The sequence below is a fragment of the Helianthus annuus genome, chromosome 16 (genome assembly GCF_002127325.2).
Source record: "Helianthus annuus cultivar XRQ/B chromosome 16, HanXRQr2.0-SUNRISE, whole genome shotgun sequence".
Lineage (NCBI taxonomy): Eukaryota > Viridiplantae > Streptophyta > Magnoliopsida > Asterales > Asteraceae > Helianthus > Helianthus annuus.
In genome coordinates, this window is record NC_035448.2 from 55,334,224 (window position 1) to 55,349,045 (window position 14,822).

A 14,822-nucleotide genomic window follows, 5' to 3' on the forward strand; every position below is an offset into this window, starting at 1 on the left:
CTAGCTAAACTTAGCTAAAAAAGAACTATTTAATTTACTTTCACATAAATTTAGTGATTAAATAATCGACGAGTTTATAATAGATGGAAATTTACGAATAAGGCCCATAATTTTTATCTTGCACAGGGCCAAAAAAATAAATTTTGTGATTCTCGAAGACGGTCATGTGAACCTCGATTGCTTTTCGAGGTTGTTGTATCCGAGCCAAGATAGAGGAGATGAGGGAAGCCACCAAATGCTCAATTTTATGAATAAACTGTTTTCTTTTCACTGTATGTTGGATTAATAATGAATTACGATCAAAGTAAATTAATAACTCAAATGCATTTCGTTATCTTAATTTATAATTCTCTAATAAATCTTTATACATATATAAGTCTTGCGGTTAGCACGTCTAGCCAACCACCAAGAAAGGCAGAAACATTTTTTTTTGGTTCATTCATCCCCTTCTGGCTGGCATTTGGTCTTACAAGTTCACTCATAGCTTGCTAATAAGCCCTTTTTTTAGTCCTATGCACGTCATATTCCTCCTTACATCTCAATCACTTTCCAGTTATTATTCCTAGTTTCTTTTTTCTTTTTATCAAAATGTGACACCTTAATTACAATTTGTCAATTTCAGGTTATAAACTTTTTATAATTATTAACATGTCCAATTTGTCATTCTCTCATCTAAATAATAACCTTTTCCTTTTAAATAAAATAATTGAGTAAGATTTAGCATTAAAACTTTGGTAACTATCGACACATTTAACTTGTCAAAGATGAAACTTTTGTCACTAAAAGGGACTTGTCTATAGCAAATTCAGGGTCGTCCCCGAAAATCCATACAAATTTTGGGGCCCTGTGCGAGTAAAAAATTTTGGCCCCTAAATTTAAATATAATCAGCAAACAAGTTTTTAATATGCACATCACATGTTTCAATCAAAATATAGGGTTTGAGTTTCATCTAAAAATATTAGTATGAAGATTAGCACAATTAGTTTTAGGATTGTTAAGAAAATCTATCAATCACCACAATTATCCATCTTCATAGAGTTAATACACAACTCGAATTTTGCATCGATTAAAAACAATAAATCCGAGCTTTATGTTACAAATAAGTAAATACCCTTAACATTAGTTTTAACACTCATCGGACAAGCAAAAAGAACAAACACTTAAATTCTTTAAACATACGTGTAAATGTATTCAAACTAGTTTGACAACACGAAGCTTTTCATACGTATAAAATAAATTGAACTAGAAATTGAGTTCAGAGACATGATGAATATATAATTCGGGAAATCGATAAATGTCAAAATGCAAGACAAGGTCAATATATATATTTTAAATATTTGAAATAACATATAATATTAGGAAAATAAGCTAGACAAAGGCTATATAAGGTGTCAAGAAGCATTAACAAGAGCATTCCAATAGAAACCCAACATAGAAGCAATGGCAAGAGCATTCCAGGCCTTGGTTGCAGTGGTATTTATATCAGCAGTTTCATTCCAATCATGCTTTGTCAATGCAAATTTTTACACAGACACTTATTTCAACTGGGGTGCTGAGCATTCGTATATCTTTGGTGCCAATGGTGAAGATGTTAATCTGGTGCTGGATAATGTTGCAGGTACAGTTTTGAAAAATCTCAAATTCATTTGACTTCTAAAAGTCAAACATGAACTATTAAGTATTGGTATATATGTTGAAATGGCTCTTATTACAGGGTCTGGGGTTCAATCATACAACTCCTACCTATTTGGAAGCATTGAAATGTTAATCAAGTTAGTTCCAGGGAACTCTGCGGGAACCGTGACAGCATATTATGTAAGTACATCAACATTTACATGTAGACAAAGTGGTTCTTATCATAGTAATCACTCTTAGCTTATGTATGGAATTATTGCAGCTTTCATCTACGGGTGACTATCATGATGAGATCGACTTTGAGTTCTTAGGGAACTCATCAGGAGAACCTTACACCATGCACACAAACATCTTTACTCAAGGAAAAGGAAATAGGGAGCAGCAATTCAAATTATGGTTTGACCCGACTACGGATTTCCACAACTACACCATTCACTGGAATCCTGATGTCGTTGTGTAAGTTAACCACCCTACGGGTCAGCTCAACCTTTTTTGGGGCCTATAGCGTAGTCTAAAATCAGGGCTTGTTTCATTAAAATAATCATGTTTTTGCTTAATATCCTAACACTTTGGAATTTGATGACACATTTTTTTGTATATGATTTCTAAAAGGCACACAATCGCAGAATTCCAATAGAAATTTGAAAGATGAAGGGCTGAGGCCCGAGGGAGTTGTGATTAGAGAGAAAAAACCGAATACGAATCGAACATAGTCAAGCCCTAAAAAACTGGGCCCGTTATTAAATATCATGCCCTGAGGCCCTACTTATTTTTTTTACAGTCATAGCGCCCTGGCATCCTAACTTATCTTCTACCCAAACAACTTTCCGATGTACAGTTTAAAGAGTAACTGTTCCTAAATTCTTTGAAAATGACATTAAATGCAGATGGTACGTTGATAGCATACCGATTAGGGTTTACAGAAACTACAAAAGCGAAGGAATTGGATTCCCAGACCAACAAGGAATGCAGGTGTACTCTAGTTTGTGGAATGCTGATAACTGGGCAACACAAGGCGGTCTAGTGAAAATAGACTGGTCATGTGCACCTTTCACGGCTGGCTTACGCAAGTTTAATGCAAGGGCTTGTAAGTGGAACGGACCGGTTAGCATTTACCAGTGTGCCTACCCTGATTATGATAATTGGTGGACCTCCCCGGTCTATAAGCAACTGAGCTGGGACCAACAGGGAAAACTCAAGTGGGTTAGAGATAACTACATGATCTACGACTACTGCACAGATCATGAGCGTTTCAATTGGCAGATGGCTCCTGAATGCTCCAAGCCACAATACTAAACAAAACTTGATATACTTTTATTAATTTTTTTGTCCAATTTATTTTCCTGTCTAAACTTGAAACTCCATATGCCTATCTTTATTTGTTTTTGTTTGTCTTATTTATAAGCTCACCTTATGTTGACATTTTTCAAATTCTGAAATTAAAGTAATTGTGGTCTAAAAACATTATTCATATATTTTCAGAAATTGCAAAATTGGAAATATGAAAAACAATATTCATATAATTTGAACAAAACCTAAACTCACCTAATATGATGGGAGCAATTATCAATTTATCATAAACAAGAACATCTACTAGCGGATTATCCAACACAAAATAAAAAATATAGATAGTTCACAATAAACAAATACAATACAAACTAGAAATGAATCTATGGAACCTAATCTCGATAGATAATACAAGAAAAGAAAGTGAAATTAAACAGAAAACATAAGAGGAATGGATGATCGAGGCCACATGACAAACATGGCTTCGCAAAAACAAATCTTGTGTATGCATGCGTTTGTCTAATCCTCTCTACGGGTACTACGAATGTACTTGACATATTGTAAGAGATGAACTCACTTGAGTGAAATACCACCTCAAAATATATATTCCTGCATAGCACCTGAAATGATGTGTTCTGTATAATGTTTTTCTGTGTTTTTTACTTAGAGAGCTAGATTTTTAGTCATATTTAAAGAAAAATAAAAATACTTATTTTGTTTAATGTAATAAGTGAAAAACTAAATTACATGCATTAAGCACCCTAAAACTGTATAATTTAAATGGTTTAATGGACAGCAGAACTTTTTTCTATTCAATGGCAAACCCAGATTATAGAGCAACCCAAACCCACTGCTCAACGTATATCAGAGTAAGAGTAAGCTGAGGTGAGTGTAATATCTCAATATTCGTCAAGTTACTCTCTTAGCATCTGCGCACAACTCAACCGTGGAACATAGAGAAGCAGCTCAATGTAACTTCACGGGTCAACATACACCTTCCTTAGTCAAGAGAAAAAAAATCAATTTAGAAACAAATGTGTGTCGAAGCACAACCCAGCACTTGTGCAGGCCTAAGAGTTTTGATATGAGATTCATGGGGGTCACAAGCATGCACATCTTTTAGAAATCAAAATGTTTGAAACATAATTACAGGGCCGGCCCCGAGAATTCAGGTCCCTTGTTCAACCTCCAAAAAATGTGCCCCAATTGCCACCCAAAGAAATATCTGATATTATTTAATTATTATTATTATTTTTTTTTTGTAAATCAAATGGGTACTGGACTATATAAACTTAATGAGCTAACTTCTAAAACTTAAGAATTGTTTTGTAATAGGATTATCAGTAAGTTGGTCTTTGTATAGGTATACTAATTAAAAAAAATATATATAGCATATATATATTGATTAATTAACCTTAATTCAAGTGGGAAATGATGGTTGACTGGTCCCTTTAATTGCTCATCAAAAATCCTTCAAGTTGAAAAGTGGAATCTTGTTGGGATTGAACCCTAACAGAGGAACAGATAATGTAAAGCCAAAACCGGATCACATCAGTGGACTATCAATAAGCAGCAGTTTACACTTTGCTCTCCCCTTGACAGTGGTAATCTAACAGGTGATGGATCTTAAGTGCTGCTCAACTACAACAACTGATGAACCAAACACTGATGATATTCTTAAAGACTGCTTAATACAAACACTGAGCTCTATCTACTGCTGTCTCATAAGTACTGCTGAAGATTCAAGCACTGCTCATTCAAATACTGATCACCTTTTGAAGAAAGCACTGATGTTCAAGTAATCAGTGCTTATGTTACAACAGTGGAACGTGAACAGTGTTAGACTTGTTTTGTATTGTATTATCAATCAGTTGTTTAGACAACAGTAGTTTGTATAGGTCAGTGTTTATAGTTTGTTAGGTCGTTAGATGTCACTATCATGGTGACGTCAGCTGAGGTACATCAGTAGTTTGGTTTGCCTATAAATGGAGCGGTACTCTGTACTGTTACATTTGATTCGTTTTGAGTGAGTTCTCCTCCTCAATTCAATCCTTTCATCTTGTGCAACCAACTATGGAGTATCAGGCTGAGGGGGAGTTTAGTATGTAAACATGCTGTAATCATTTGCTTTGTATTGTTTAATCCTTCCACTCAATGAGAAGCAATTGTTTACAAAACTATTTTCTCTATATTGATTATGTTTACAAAGTTTGTTTTCATTTCCGCTGCACTTAATCTTGTTGTATCATCATTGATTTGTCAAAACTAAACAAACAAGCACAATCATGTCAGCCTCGGATACTAACAAATCTCCAATGTTTAACTTGACTAAACAATCATTAAAGATTCATCCATTAACGGCTTTTGTCAATATGTCTGTTAGTTGGTCTTTTGATCAAACTAATAGAAGCTCAATAATCCTGGTCTCTAATTTTCCACAGTCCTGATCCCAAGGACATGTCTCTTGCAACACCCATACCCTCACCAATCATATTGCCACAATCAATAATACCCCTGTTGCATGCAGTTGTTATTGCATAGACACAACCAGTTCCTCTCAATCACCAATTACTGAGAGTATACCACCACAAGTGACTGGGTCTGATGCTAATACCTCTGTTATCCCAGCAACAGTTGAGGAGGTTACACCCCCTGAGTTACAAGTAACTCTCGGAGGTAGTTCAAGTGGAGCAGCAATTACAACTAATGGATCAACAGATCTTCAGTTGGACAGTTGTTACATCAATAAGACTCCCTTGAAGGCAATTTCTTCCATGGCAACTTCGGTAACCACCAGTGAGTTAACTTTAAACACTGGTACCATCAAAGGTTTATCAAGTGCTGAAGAAAGAAGTCCCCAGTACCAAGAAAAAGGGGCATCAATGGATGATTTTTGGGACTCTGTTCCTAAGTCACACATTGATACAACCACCACTAGTGGGGATTCAGATGATCCTGTTAATTCAGGTGATGATTCAAAATATAATGAATTGACGGCCAGAGTTGAAAACTTGGAATCTCCTGTTGCCGAGATAAAAGATATGGTGCAGCAGCTGTAGAAGCTCAAAAAGCCCAATCAACTGTTCCTCCTGCTCAAGCACCTACTCCACAAGCATTTGCTGCAAATGAGCTGTGGAATATTTTCCAACCAATGCTTGAAAAACAGTAACAAATGGCTGATAAAAAGCATGCTATTCAAGTACAAATGCTGACAAACATGGTGGAATCAAGGTTCAAAGACACTCAAGCAGATATCAAGGCTATAAAGGCTAGCATACAAAAGACTGCTCAAAGTGAAAAAGGTCCATCTACTATCTTCTTCATTGATACACCCCTGGCAGATAATGCCAAAAAGGGGGAGAAAATCAAGTTGAGAAAGAAAGGTATAGAAGATGGGCTGTACATTGAACCAGAGGAACCCAAAACCTCAAAAACTTCAACTCAAACAGCTGATACACCAGTAGTTACAAAAACTACTGTCAGTAGCCAAACAGCTGCCATATCATCAACACACACACCTCCAACACACACCACATCACCACACACCACCACAACTACTGTTCCACCACCACCATCTGTGTCCATAGCACAAAAACCACCATCAAAACCAAAAACTACCAAACCATCATCACCTCCTGCCAAAAAGCAGAAGACAACAGATGTTATAACATCTGTTGTAATGGCAACAGTGTTTGAAACACAAGTTGTTTCAACTACTGCTAGTCAACCACTGATCACCACCCAAACAACTGCCACAATAACCCCTGCTCAAAAGCAGAAGACATCTGCTGATACATGAGTAGTTGTAATGACAACAGCAGTTGAGACACCAGTTGTTTCAGCAGCTGTTAGTCAATCATCCACCTCTGCTCTCACTTCTCTTACATCACAACCAAAGCTTCTTAGTAGAAAAAGAAAGCCAATACCTGCCAATGAGGGAACACATGATCCTAATGCTGCAAAATATCCATTGGAAATTGAAGCTCTCAAAAATGAGATGAGGCAATTCTTTACAGAAGAAGATCCTTCAAAAAGAAGATTCTCCTCACTCATAGGCTACATGCCACCAGAGGATATGGATGATTATCTCAAAATAAAGGCAAGGCAAGCTAAAGTAAAAGCTAAGGTTGACAGTGAAAAGGAAAGTCTAAGCGAAGAAGGCATTGCTAAAAGACTGGAGTTCTACCTTACAAAGGTAAAGCAGATAGAAGAATTTGCACAAGAGCTAGAAAAGGAAAATCCTGATCAAAAGAAGAAGTTAACAGAAAAACTTCTAGCCTTCATCATGAAAGAAAAGTTATATCCTGTTGAAGAACAACAGTTTAAAGAATGGTCATTAGTAGCTTTAAAGCATGAGGCTGAAAGGATCCAAAGAATCAAGAATGATCTTTCAAAGAAGAAAAATGCTCCAAACTGGAGTAAATATAAAAAGCTCATTGCTGACCTCACTTCTGAATATAAAGGAAAGAAAAGGGAGCTGGTGGATGCTAAGATGGACACTGCTGAAGCTATATCAAAATGGTCTAGGCAGCAGATTGATGAAGCCTATGAGAGGCTAAAGAAAAGGAAGAAATCTGCTTCAGATGCTTCAAAGAAAAGAGAACATATGATGAAGCTTGAACAGAAAATTGAAAACCTCAAGACAATGTTAAAATCAGCAGACAGTCCTACTCTTGGGTCAAACCAAGATGAAGGCAAACAGCTGACTGAAGAAGAGGTCATAGAAAAAGAAGCAGAGTATCTCAATGACACCATCTTAAAAATGGGTCTGAATGAAGACAGCTCATCAAAGCTTCAAAACCTTTTTAAGAAGGTACTCAACAAACCTGCATCTCCAAACACTGCAAAAGACAAGACAGAAGTTGAAAGACAAGAGCTTATTGAACAAGAAACTGCAGAAGATATAGCTGCAGCAGACAAAGTCATTGAAGAAGCTTTCAAAAGAACGTCTGAAAGTCTGCAGATGTTTTCAAGGCCATCATCTCTCAACTCATCAGCAAATAAGTCTCTCCCAAGAAACCCACTTGGCTTTAAAATACTAAAGTGGATGTCTGATCAAAAGACCCACGTATTAACCCTGGTCAGAGCCAATGGCGAAGTGAAGTACATATCAAGGAAAGAAGCACTAGGCCTTAGTGTTGAATATTTGCAGGATCTCCTTGAACTTTCACTGTGCAGGGATGAGGATGACCAGAGTGCAAAGGAATTTGAAGCTGAATTCAAAGAACAAGCTAAGGCACTCTTGATGAGTAATAAAGGTCCTGAATAATGAAGGGTTTTGGCATTATCTGTTCCAGGGGGAGATTGTTGGGATTGAACCCTACCAGAGGAACAGATAATGTAAAGCCAAAACCGGATCACATCAGTGGACTATCAATAAGCAGCAGTTTACACTTTGCTCTCCCCTTAACATTGGTAATCTAACAGCTGATGGATCTTAAGTGCTGCTCAACTACAACAACTGATGAACCAAACACTGATGATATTCTTAAAGACTGCTGAATACAAACACTGAGCTCTATCTACTACTGTCTCATAAGTATTGCTGAAGATTCAAGCACTGCTCATTCAAAGACTGATCACCTTTTGAAGAAAGCACTGATGTTCAAGTAATCAGTGCTTATGTTACAACAGTGGAACGTGAACAGTGTTAGACTTGTTTTGTATTGTATTGTATTATCAATCAGTTGTTTAGACAACAGTAGTTTGTATAGGTCAGTGTTTATAGTTTGTTAGGTCGTTAGATGTCACTATCATGGTGACGTCAGCTGAGGTACATCAGTAGTTTGGTTTGCCTATAAATGGAGCGGTACTCTGTACTGTTACATTTGATTCGTTTTGAGTGAGTTCTCCTCCTCAATTCAATCCTTTCATCTTGTGCAACCAACTATGGAGTATCAGGCTGAGGGGGAGTTTAGTATGTAAACATGCTGTAATCATTTGCTTTGTATTGTTTAATCCTTCGACTCAATGAGAAGCAATTGTTTACAAAACTATTTTCTCTATATTGATTGTGTTTACAAAGTTTGTTTTCATTTCCGCTGCACTTAATCTTGTTGTATCATCATTGATTTATTAAAACTAAACAAACAAGCACAATCATGTCAGCCTCGGATACTAACAAATCTCCAATGTTTAACTTGACTAAACAATCATTAAAGATTCATCCATTAACGGCTTTTGTCAATATGTCTGTTAGTTGGTCTTTTGATCAAACTAATAGAAGCTCAATAATCCTGGTCTCTAATTTTTCTTTATTGAAGGGTCTATTAAGCTCTACATATTTTGTTCAATCATGTTGCACTGGATTTCTGAGATTTGAAGTGTTGCCTTGTTATCACACATAATTTTGATAGTGTTTGTTGAGGGAAAGTCAACTACAATTAAGAGTTTTCGTATTCATAAAACTTCTGCCAAACCCCGTGCTATTGCTATTCCCCTGAACTCGACTTCTGCGCTTGAAAGGGCAACCACCTCTTGGTTTTTGCTTCTCCGTGTAACAATAATTCGACCAACCAAAGTGAAGTATCTAGATGTTGTCGATTGTCGATTTGCTTCGTCTCTTGGCCAGTTTGCATCAGTATACACTTGGATATTTGCGTTCTCGTTTGATTTAAATAGATATAGAACTCACTGACCAGTAGCTCTTTTGAGATACCCAACGATTCTCTAGACTACTTCAATATAGGAAGCTTAGGACTACTTTCATATCGAAAGCTTAGAGTTGGTGCATGAGTAATTGACTCTCCACCCCTACAACAAAGGCTATATCTGGGTGGGTATGTGAAAGATATATTAGCTTTCCCATCATACTTTCGTATCTTCCTTTGCCTGTTAGCTTCGTTTCTTCCTCTGTAACGAGTTTATGAAGAAAAATAGTTGGAGTATCTATAGCTTTATGGTCAACCATTCCTGTTTCTGCCAAAAATTTTGAGGATATATTTTTTTTATATATGAAAGTTCCTTGTTTATGCATTAGTACTTCAATACCAAGAAGGTACTTCGGTCTCCCCAAGTTTTTTGTTTCGAATTCTCTAAATAAGTTTTCCTTCAACTTTGTCAACAAAGATAATCAGAGAGGTTACAAGTTTACCTCTTCGTTTAAGGAAGAGAGTCTGATCGGAATTGTTTTCTTTAAACCTGTATCTCTTCATGGAAAGAGTAAATATGCCAAACCAGGCTTGGGGAAATTTTTTTTAGCTCCATAGAGATTTATTTAGTCGGCATACTTCTCTTTGCTTAATGCTTTTTGTGAATTCGGGTGGTGCTTTAGTATACACTCATTCGTTTAATTCTCCATGCATGAAATAAATTTTACGTCAAATAGATAAAGTGGCCACTCTTTATTTGTAGCTATTGAGAGGAGGATTGCAACAATTGTTGGAACAACTGCTCAGACAACAACTGCTACAACCAATGTATCTTTTCAGGTATCACCACGTGTAATTAAAAAATTGTGTCCTGATAAGCACATTGAAGCTTTGTTAACATAAACATGCAAACATTTTGTTTAGTGATCAAACTGTTGAAGATAAAAAAGGATTGATCAATAGAAAGAATTGAATTTGAATGAAATGTTAAAGAAAAAGATCACAAAATTTCAAAATTAAAGCATGAAGTAACAAACAAAGATGAACAACTTCAAACTCTTTTGAGAAAGTATCAAAACTGCAAAAAGGAGCTTGAATCAACTCAAGTTAACTATCAAAAATGGGTTGAATCTTGCACTAGTTTTCAAATGTTGCTCAACAAACAAACCGAAAGCAATGTTAAGTTTGGAGTTGGTTATAATCAAGTTGAAGGAACAACTAATACACCTCGAAAACACCATAGAAATTGAAATTTTATTTGAAAATTTAAAAAATAAAGTACAATTTTCAAAAATTGAACAAGTCTTTCAAGATCTACAGTGTTTAGCAAATCATGTTTGTATGTTGGTTTTTTGTATTTGACTAGAAATGATGAATGATGGCTGGATGTTTAGGAAACTTGGATAATTGTGCATCCTTGTACATATATTTGAGAAAACCTTTATACTTGTTATAAATTTCTCAAGTCATTGTTTATGTGAATCTATGATTTATTAGTATAAATTAATTTCTTTATATATTGTGATAAGATGTTCATAAGCTCAAGACTTTATGTCTTTTGTTGGTTAGTTTGTGTTTATTGTATTATAGTTTTTCAAGGAGTCATGCGATTAGGTAGCCTTGACGGGAGCCTAGTCCCTCGTTATCACATTGACCCAATCATATCATTTGTACTTTATGAGTTAAATAACTCATTAAGCACAAAAAAGACACCTCTTAAATATTAAATGATAAAGAGTAGTGGAGCTGGCCATGTAATGATATTTCTCTTAAGCATAACAAGTAGATTTTGTGATCACCTCTCAAATTAGTACACTTGCTATAGATCTTCAAAAAGAAACTAAATTTAAAAAAAAAATAAAAATCACGGTTCATGTAATACCTGAATCGTCTCCTAAATTCTTTCCAATTGAACCTCTCAATTCGTGTAGTGAATCAAAAACAAACAATCAAGAACACATGTCGTAATTATCAATTTCAACCAATTTTATTGAATGAATCTTGTTGTTTACATGAAAAGCTCACACTTACTATCTCTAGAATGCAAAGTTAAAAACCGTAGAGAAAGTGTTCTCTCAAATCTTATCTCAATTGCATTTAGTTAACTTCTATTTATACCCAAAAATATACTCTTGTTAAAGTGCCGCTGTAATAAATATGGTAAAAAGAAGGCCCACTGTTGGGCTGCATCGGAGAAAACAAATTTGAGGTATGAGGAATGTTATTACCTCAAGGGCTCTAATTTTTGGAAGTACCTGGTGCAGGCCCAATGTGTTATTCTTTTCGCTAATTTGGGTCGGCTAAATATGACATGGGAGAAGGCAAAATTTTGTATCTGGATGGTTGTTTCTAATCTCAGCATTTTGAGCTCAACTATGGGCCCAGTTGGGGCTGTTCTTTTTTAGGAGAGATCAGATGCAGGCTGATAGTGTTAGAGACACTTAGAGTTGTTTCTAGTTGTAAATATGGGATGATGTCCCCGTGTAAAGCTAGGTTTTTGTTTATTCCTAGTTTAGGTTGCATGATTTCGTATTTTTGGTCTCCAAAGTTTATTTTGGATGACTTGACGGGGGAATGCCCTCTTTAAAGGTGTAATTTTTTGTTCGTATTTATATAGTTTGCCGGGCTTTGCCCATTTACCCTATATATATATATATATATATATATATATATATATATATATATATATATAATGTGAGGTTCATTGGGGAACACCAAAAAAGTGGGGAACAGGGGAACCCCCTTAGGAACCCTTGGATTAACTTAATCAAGGGTTGAGATTAGATTTTTTTAAAGCTGAAAAAAGGTGGAGGGGTAGTTTGGGAATTTTTTAAAAGTTTGATTTAGGTTTTCTAGAGTGCATTGCGTAGCTCTCAACCGTCATCCCCGTCGCCGGAGAACTCAGATGATATCTTTTGGCCGTCATCACCGGATTAGGTGGTCGGAATCTATCGTGTTTATCGCCGGAGAACACTTAATTCTTATAATCATCGTTGAATTTCTTTATTTTGGCTTAGATATTTCAGATTTTTGTAAGTTTAATGGTTTCAAAAAAGAAAATTGTTATCTCTGTTTCTTTACGATGTTCAGATCATTTATAGATCCATTTAGCATCCATCTAACATCTAGGTTGTGTTAATGTACATATTTTCAGATCTGGTTTCCGAACACTGTTAGAAAACCATAGACGCTACCGATTTCGTTTGAGATCTCTGGAGTATTATTTTGTAGGTTTTCAGATCTGAAAACATCCTTTCAGTAGAACTTAGATCTCAGTTTAAGGTATCATCTGTTATGATTTTCTTTTAAGTTTTATTATTTAATTTAACATCATTATATGAAGTTATGATTATTTTTAGATGTGTGTTCATATTTTGTAGCTTTTTTCAAAAAAAAAATTATTTAACATGTTAATTTTTTTTATTTCAAGCTGATATTTATATAGATTTGTTAATCATAAAATTAAAATGATATAACATGTTAAATAACATTTTTATTAAACACTTTATCATATATAGGCTTTATGTTCATTTTGCAAAAGAGGTTTACTATATTATTTCCTTTTATGAGCCATTGTTTTGATTCGGAAATCTCATTTGTTACTATATAAGCTTCAACACTAACTGACTTTTAATTGCGGTTTTTTCTGAGGCATGTTTTTCTGTAGATTAAGCATCAACTTTTCAGATCTGTACTTTGATTAAATAAAGTGATTGTGTTAGAATTGTTAGGTCTATGAACTATTGAGCATTAACAAGCTCCAGCCACAACATTAACAGGATTCCACTTCGATGTTTCTTCACTATTGAGAAATCGATCGAATTGATCTAGTATGATTTGCAAAATATGCTTTTCTTTTGAAACTAATGTTAGGTTTAAGCATTCGTAGATTTCTTAAGGGATATTTTTTTATGTTACATGTAAAATTACGTAACGATCGAATTTTTTAAATGTAAAAAGTATATATTTTTTACATGTTAAATTCGATCGATTTTGTACGCTGCTGATTGTGATGTAAAAAAATGTTTTACATGTTAATTGATTTTGTAAGCTGCTGATTAGGATGTAAAAAATAAGTGTTTTACATGCTAAGCCAGATCAATTTTGTAAGTCGCTAATTGTGTTGTATGTATGTATGTGTGTGTGTGTGTGTGTGTATGTGTGTGTGTGTGTGTGTATGTATGTATGTATGTATGTATGTATGTATGTATGTATGTATGTATGTATGTATGTATGTATGTATGTATGTATGTATGTATGTATGTATGTATGTATGTATGTATGTATGTTATGTATGTATGTATGTATGTATGTATGTATGTATGTATGTATGTATGTATGTATGTATGTATGTATGTATGTATGTATGTATGTATGTATGTATGTATGTATGTATGTATGTATGTATGTATGTATGTATGTATGTATGTATGTATGTATGTATGTATGTATGTATGTATGTATGTATGTATGTATGTATGTATGTATGTATGTATGTATGTATGTATGTATGTATGTATGTATGTATGTATGTATGTATGTATGTATGTATGTATGTATGTATGTATGTATGTATGTATGTATGTATGTATGTATGTATGTATATGTATGTATGTATGTATGTATGTATGTATGTATGTATGTATGTATGTATGTATGTATGTATGTATGTATGTATGTATGTATGTATGTATGTATGTATGTATGTATGTATGTATGTATGTATGTATGTATGTATGTATGTATGTATGTATGTATGTATGTATGTATGTATGTATGTATGTATGTATGTATGTATGTATGTATGTATGTATGTATGTATGTATGTATGAATTTACTTCACCCAAATTATTTGGCTCATAGGTTTAATTGCAATTATTTCAACTTGATTTTGTGTTTTTGTTTTCTAAAATTTGTGTGTTTTATTTAAGAGAAAGAAAATGGTTCCAGGAGGATTGATGAGGGTCGTCGTAAGACCAGGAGGCTGACGGTAATGCTATGCTTTCTGATGGTGATCGAGTTTGAAATTGACTTGTGTTTTTGCATCTGTAATCATGATCTATGTTTTTTGTATCATTTTGTTATTCAATTTTAGTGCATAGATAGTTTAAGTCTTAATTGATAGCTTTAGATGACAATTCTACCAATTTATCGATGCACACTTGTAGTTTTGGGATGGATATTTCTATACATGGGTCAAAAGGGTCGTACCAGGTTGATCAACTGCCAATATATGTCCATTTCAAATGTAAATAACTAACATATGTAATATGGTTATAAATACTGTATTAACATAATAATAGTGGTGT

At 34.6% G+C, this 14,822-nt stretch overlaps 1 protein-coding gene across 1 annotated transcript; it reads left to right on the forward strand.

Annotated features, from left to right (window-relative positions):
• Positions 1-1,434: 1,434 nt before the first annotated feature.
• LOC110876669 (probable xyloglucan endotransglucosylase/hydrolase protein 26) lies at positions 1,435-3,107 on the forward strand. The gene is made up of 4 exons (XM_022124836.2): positions 1,435-1,619; positions 1,716-1,816; positions 1,899-2,092; positions 2,524-3,107. The coding sequence occupies exons 1-4, from the start codon at positions 1,442-1,444 to the stop codon at positions 2,930-2,932; spliced, it is 882 nt and encodes a 293-aa protein (XP_021980528.1). The 5' UTR covers positions 1,435-1,441; the 3' UTR covers positions 2,933-3,107.
• The last annotated feature ends 11,715 nt before the right edge of the window (positions 3,108-14,822 follow it).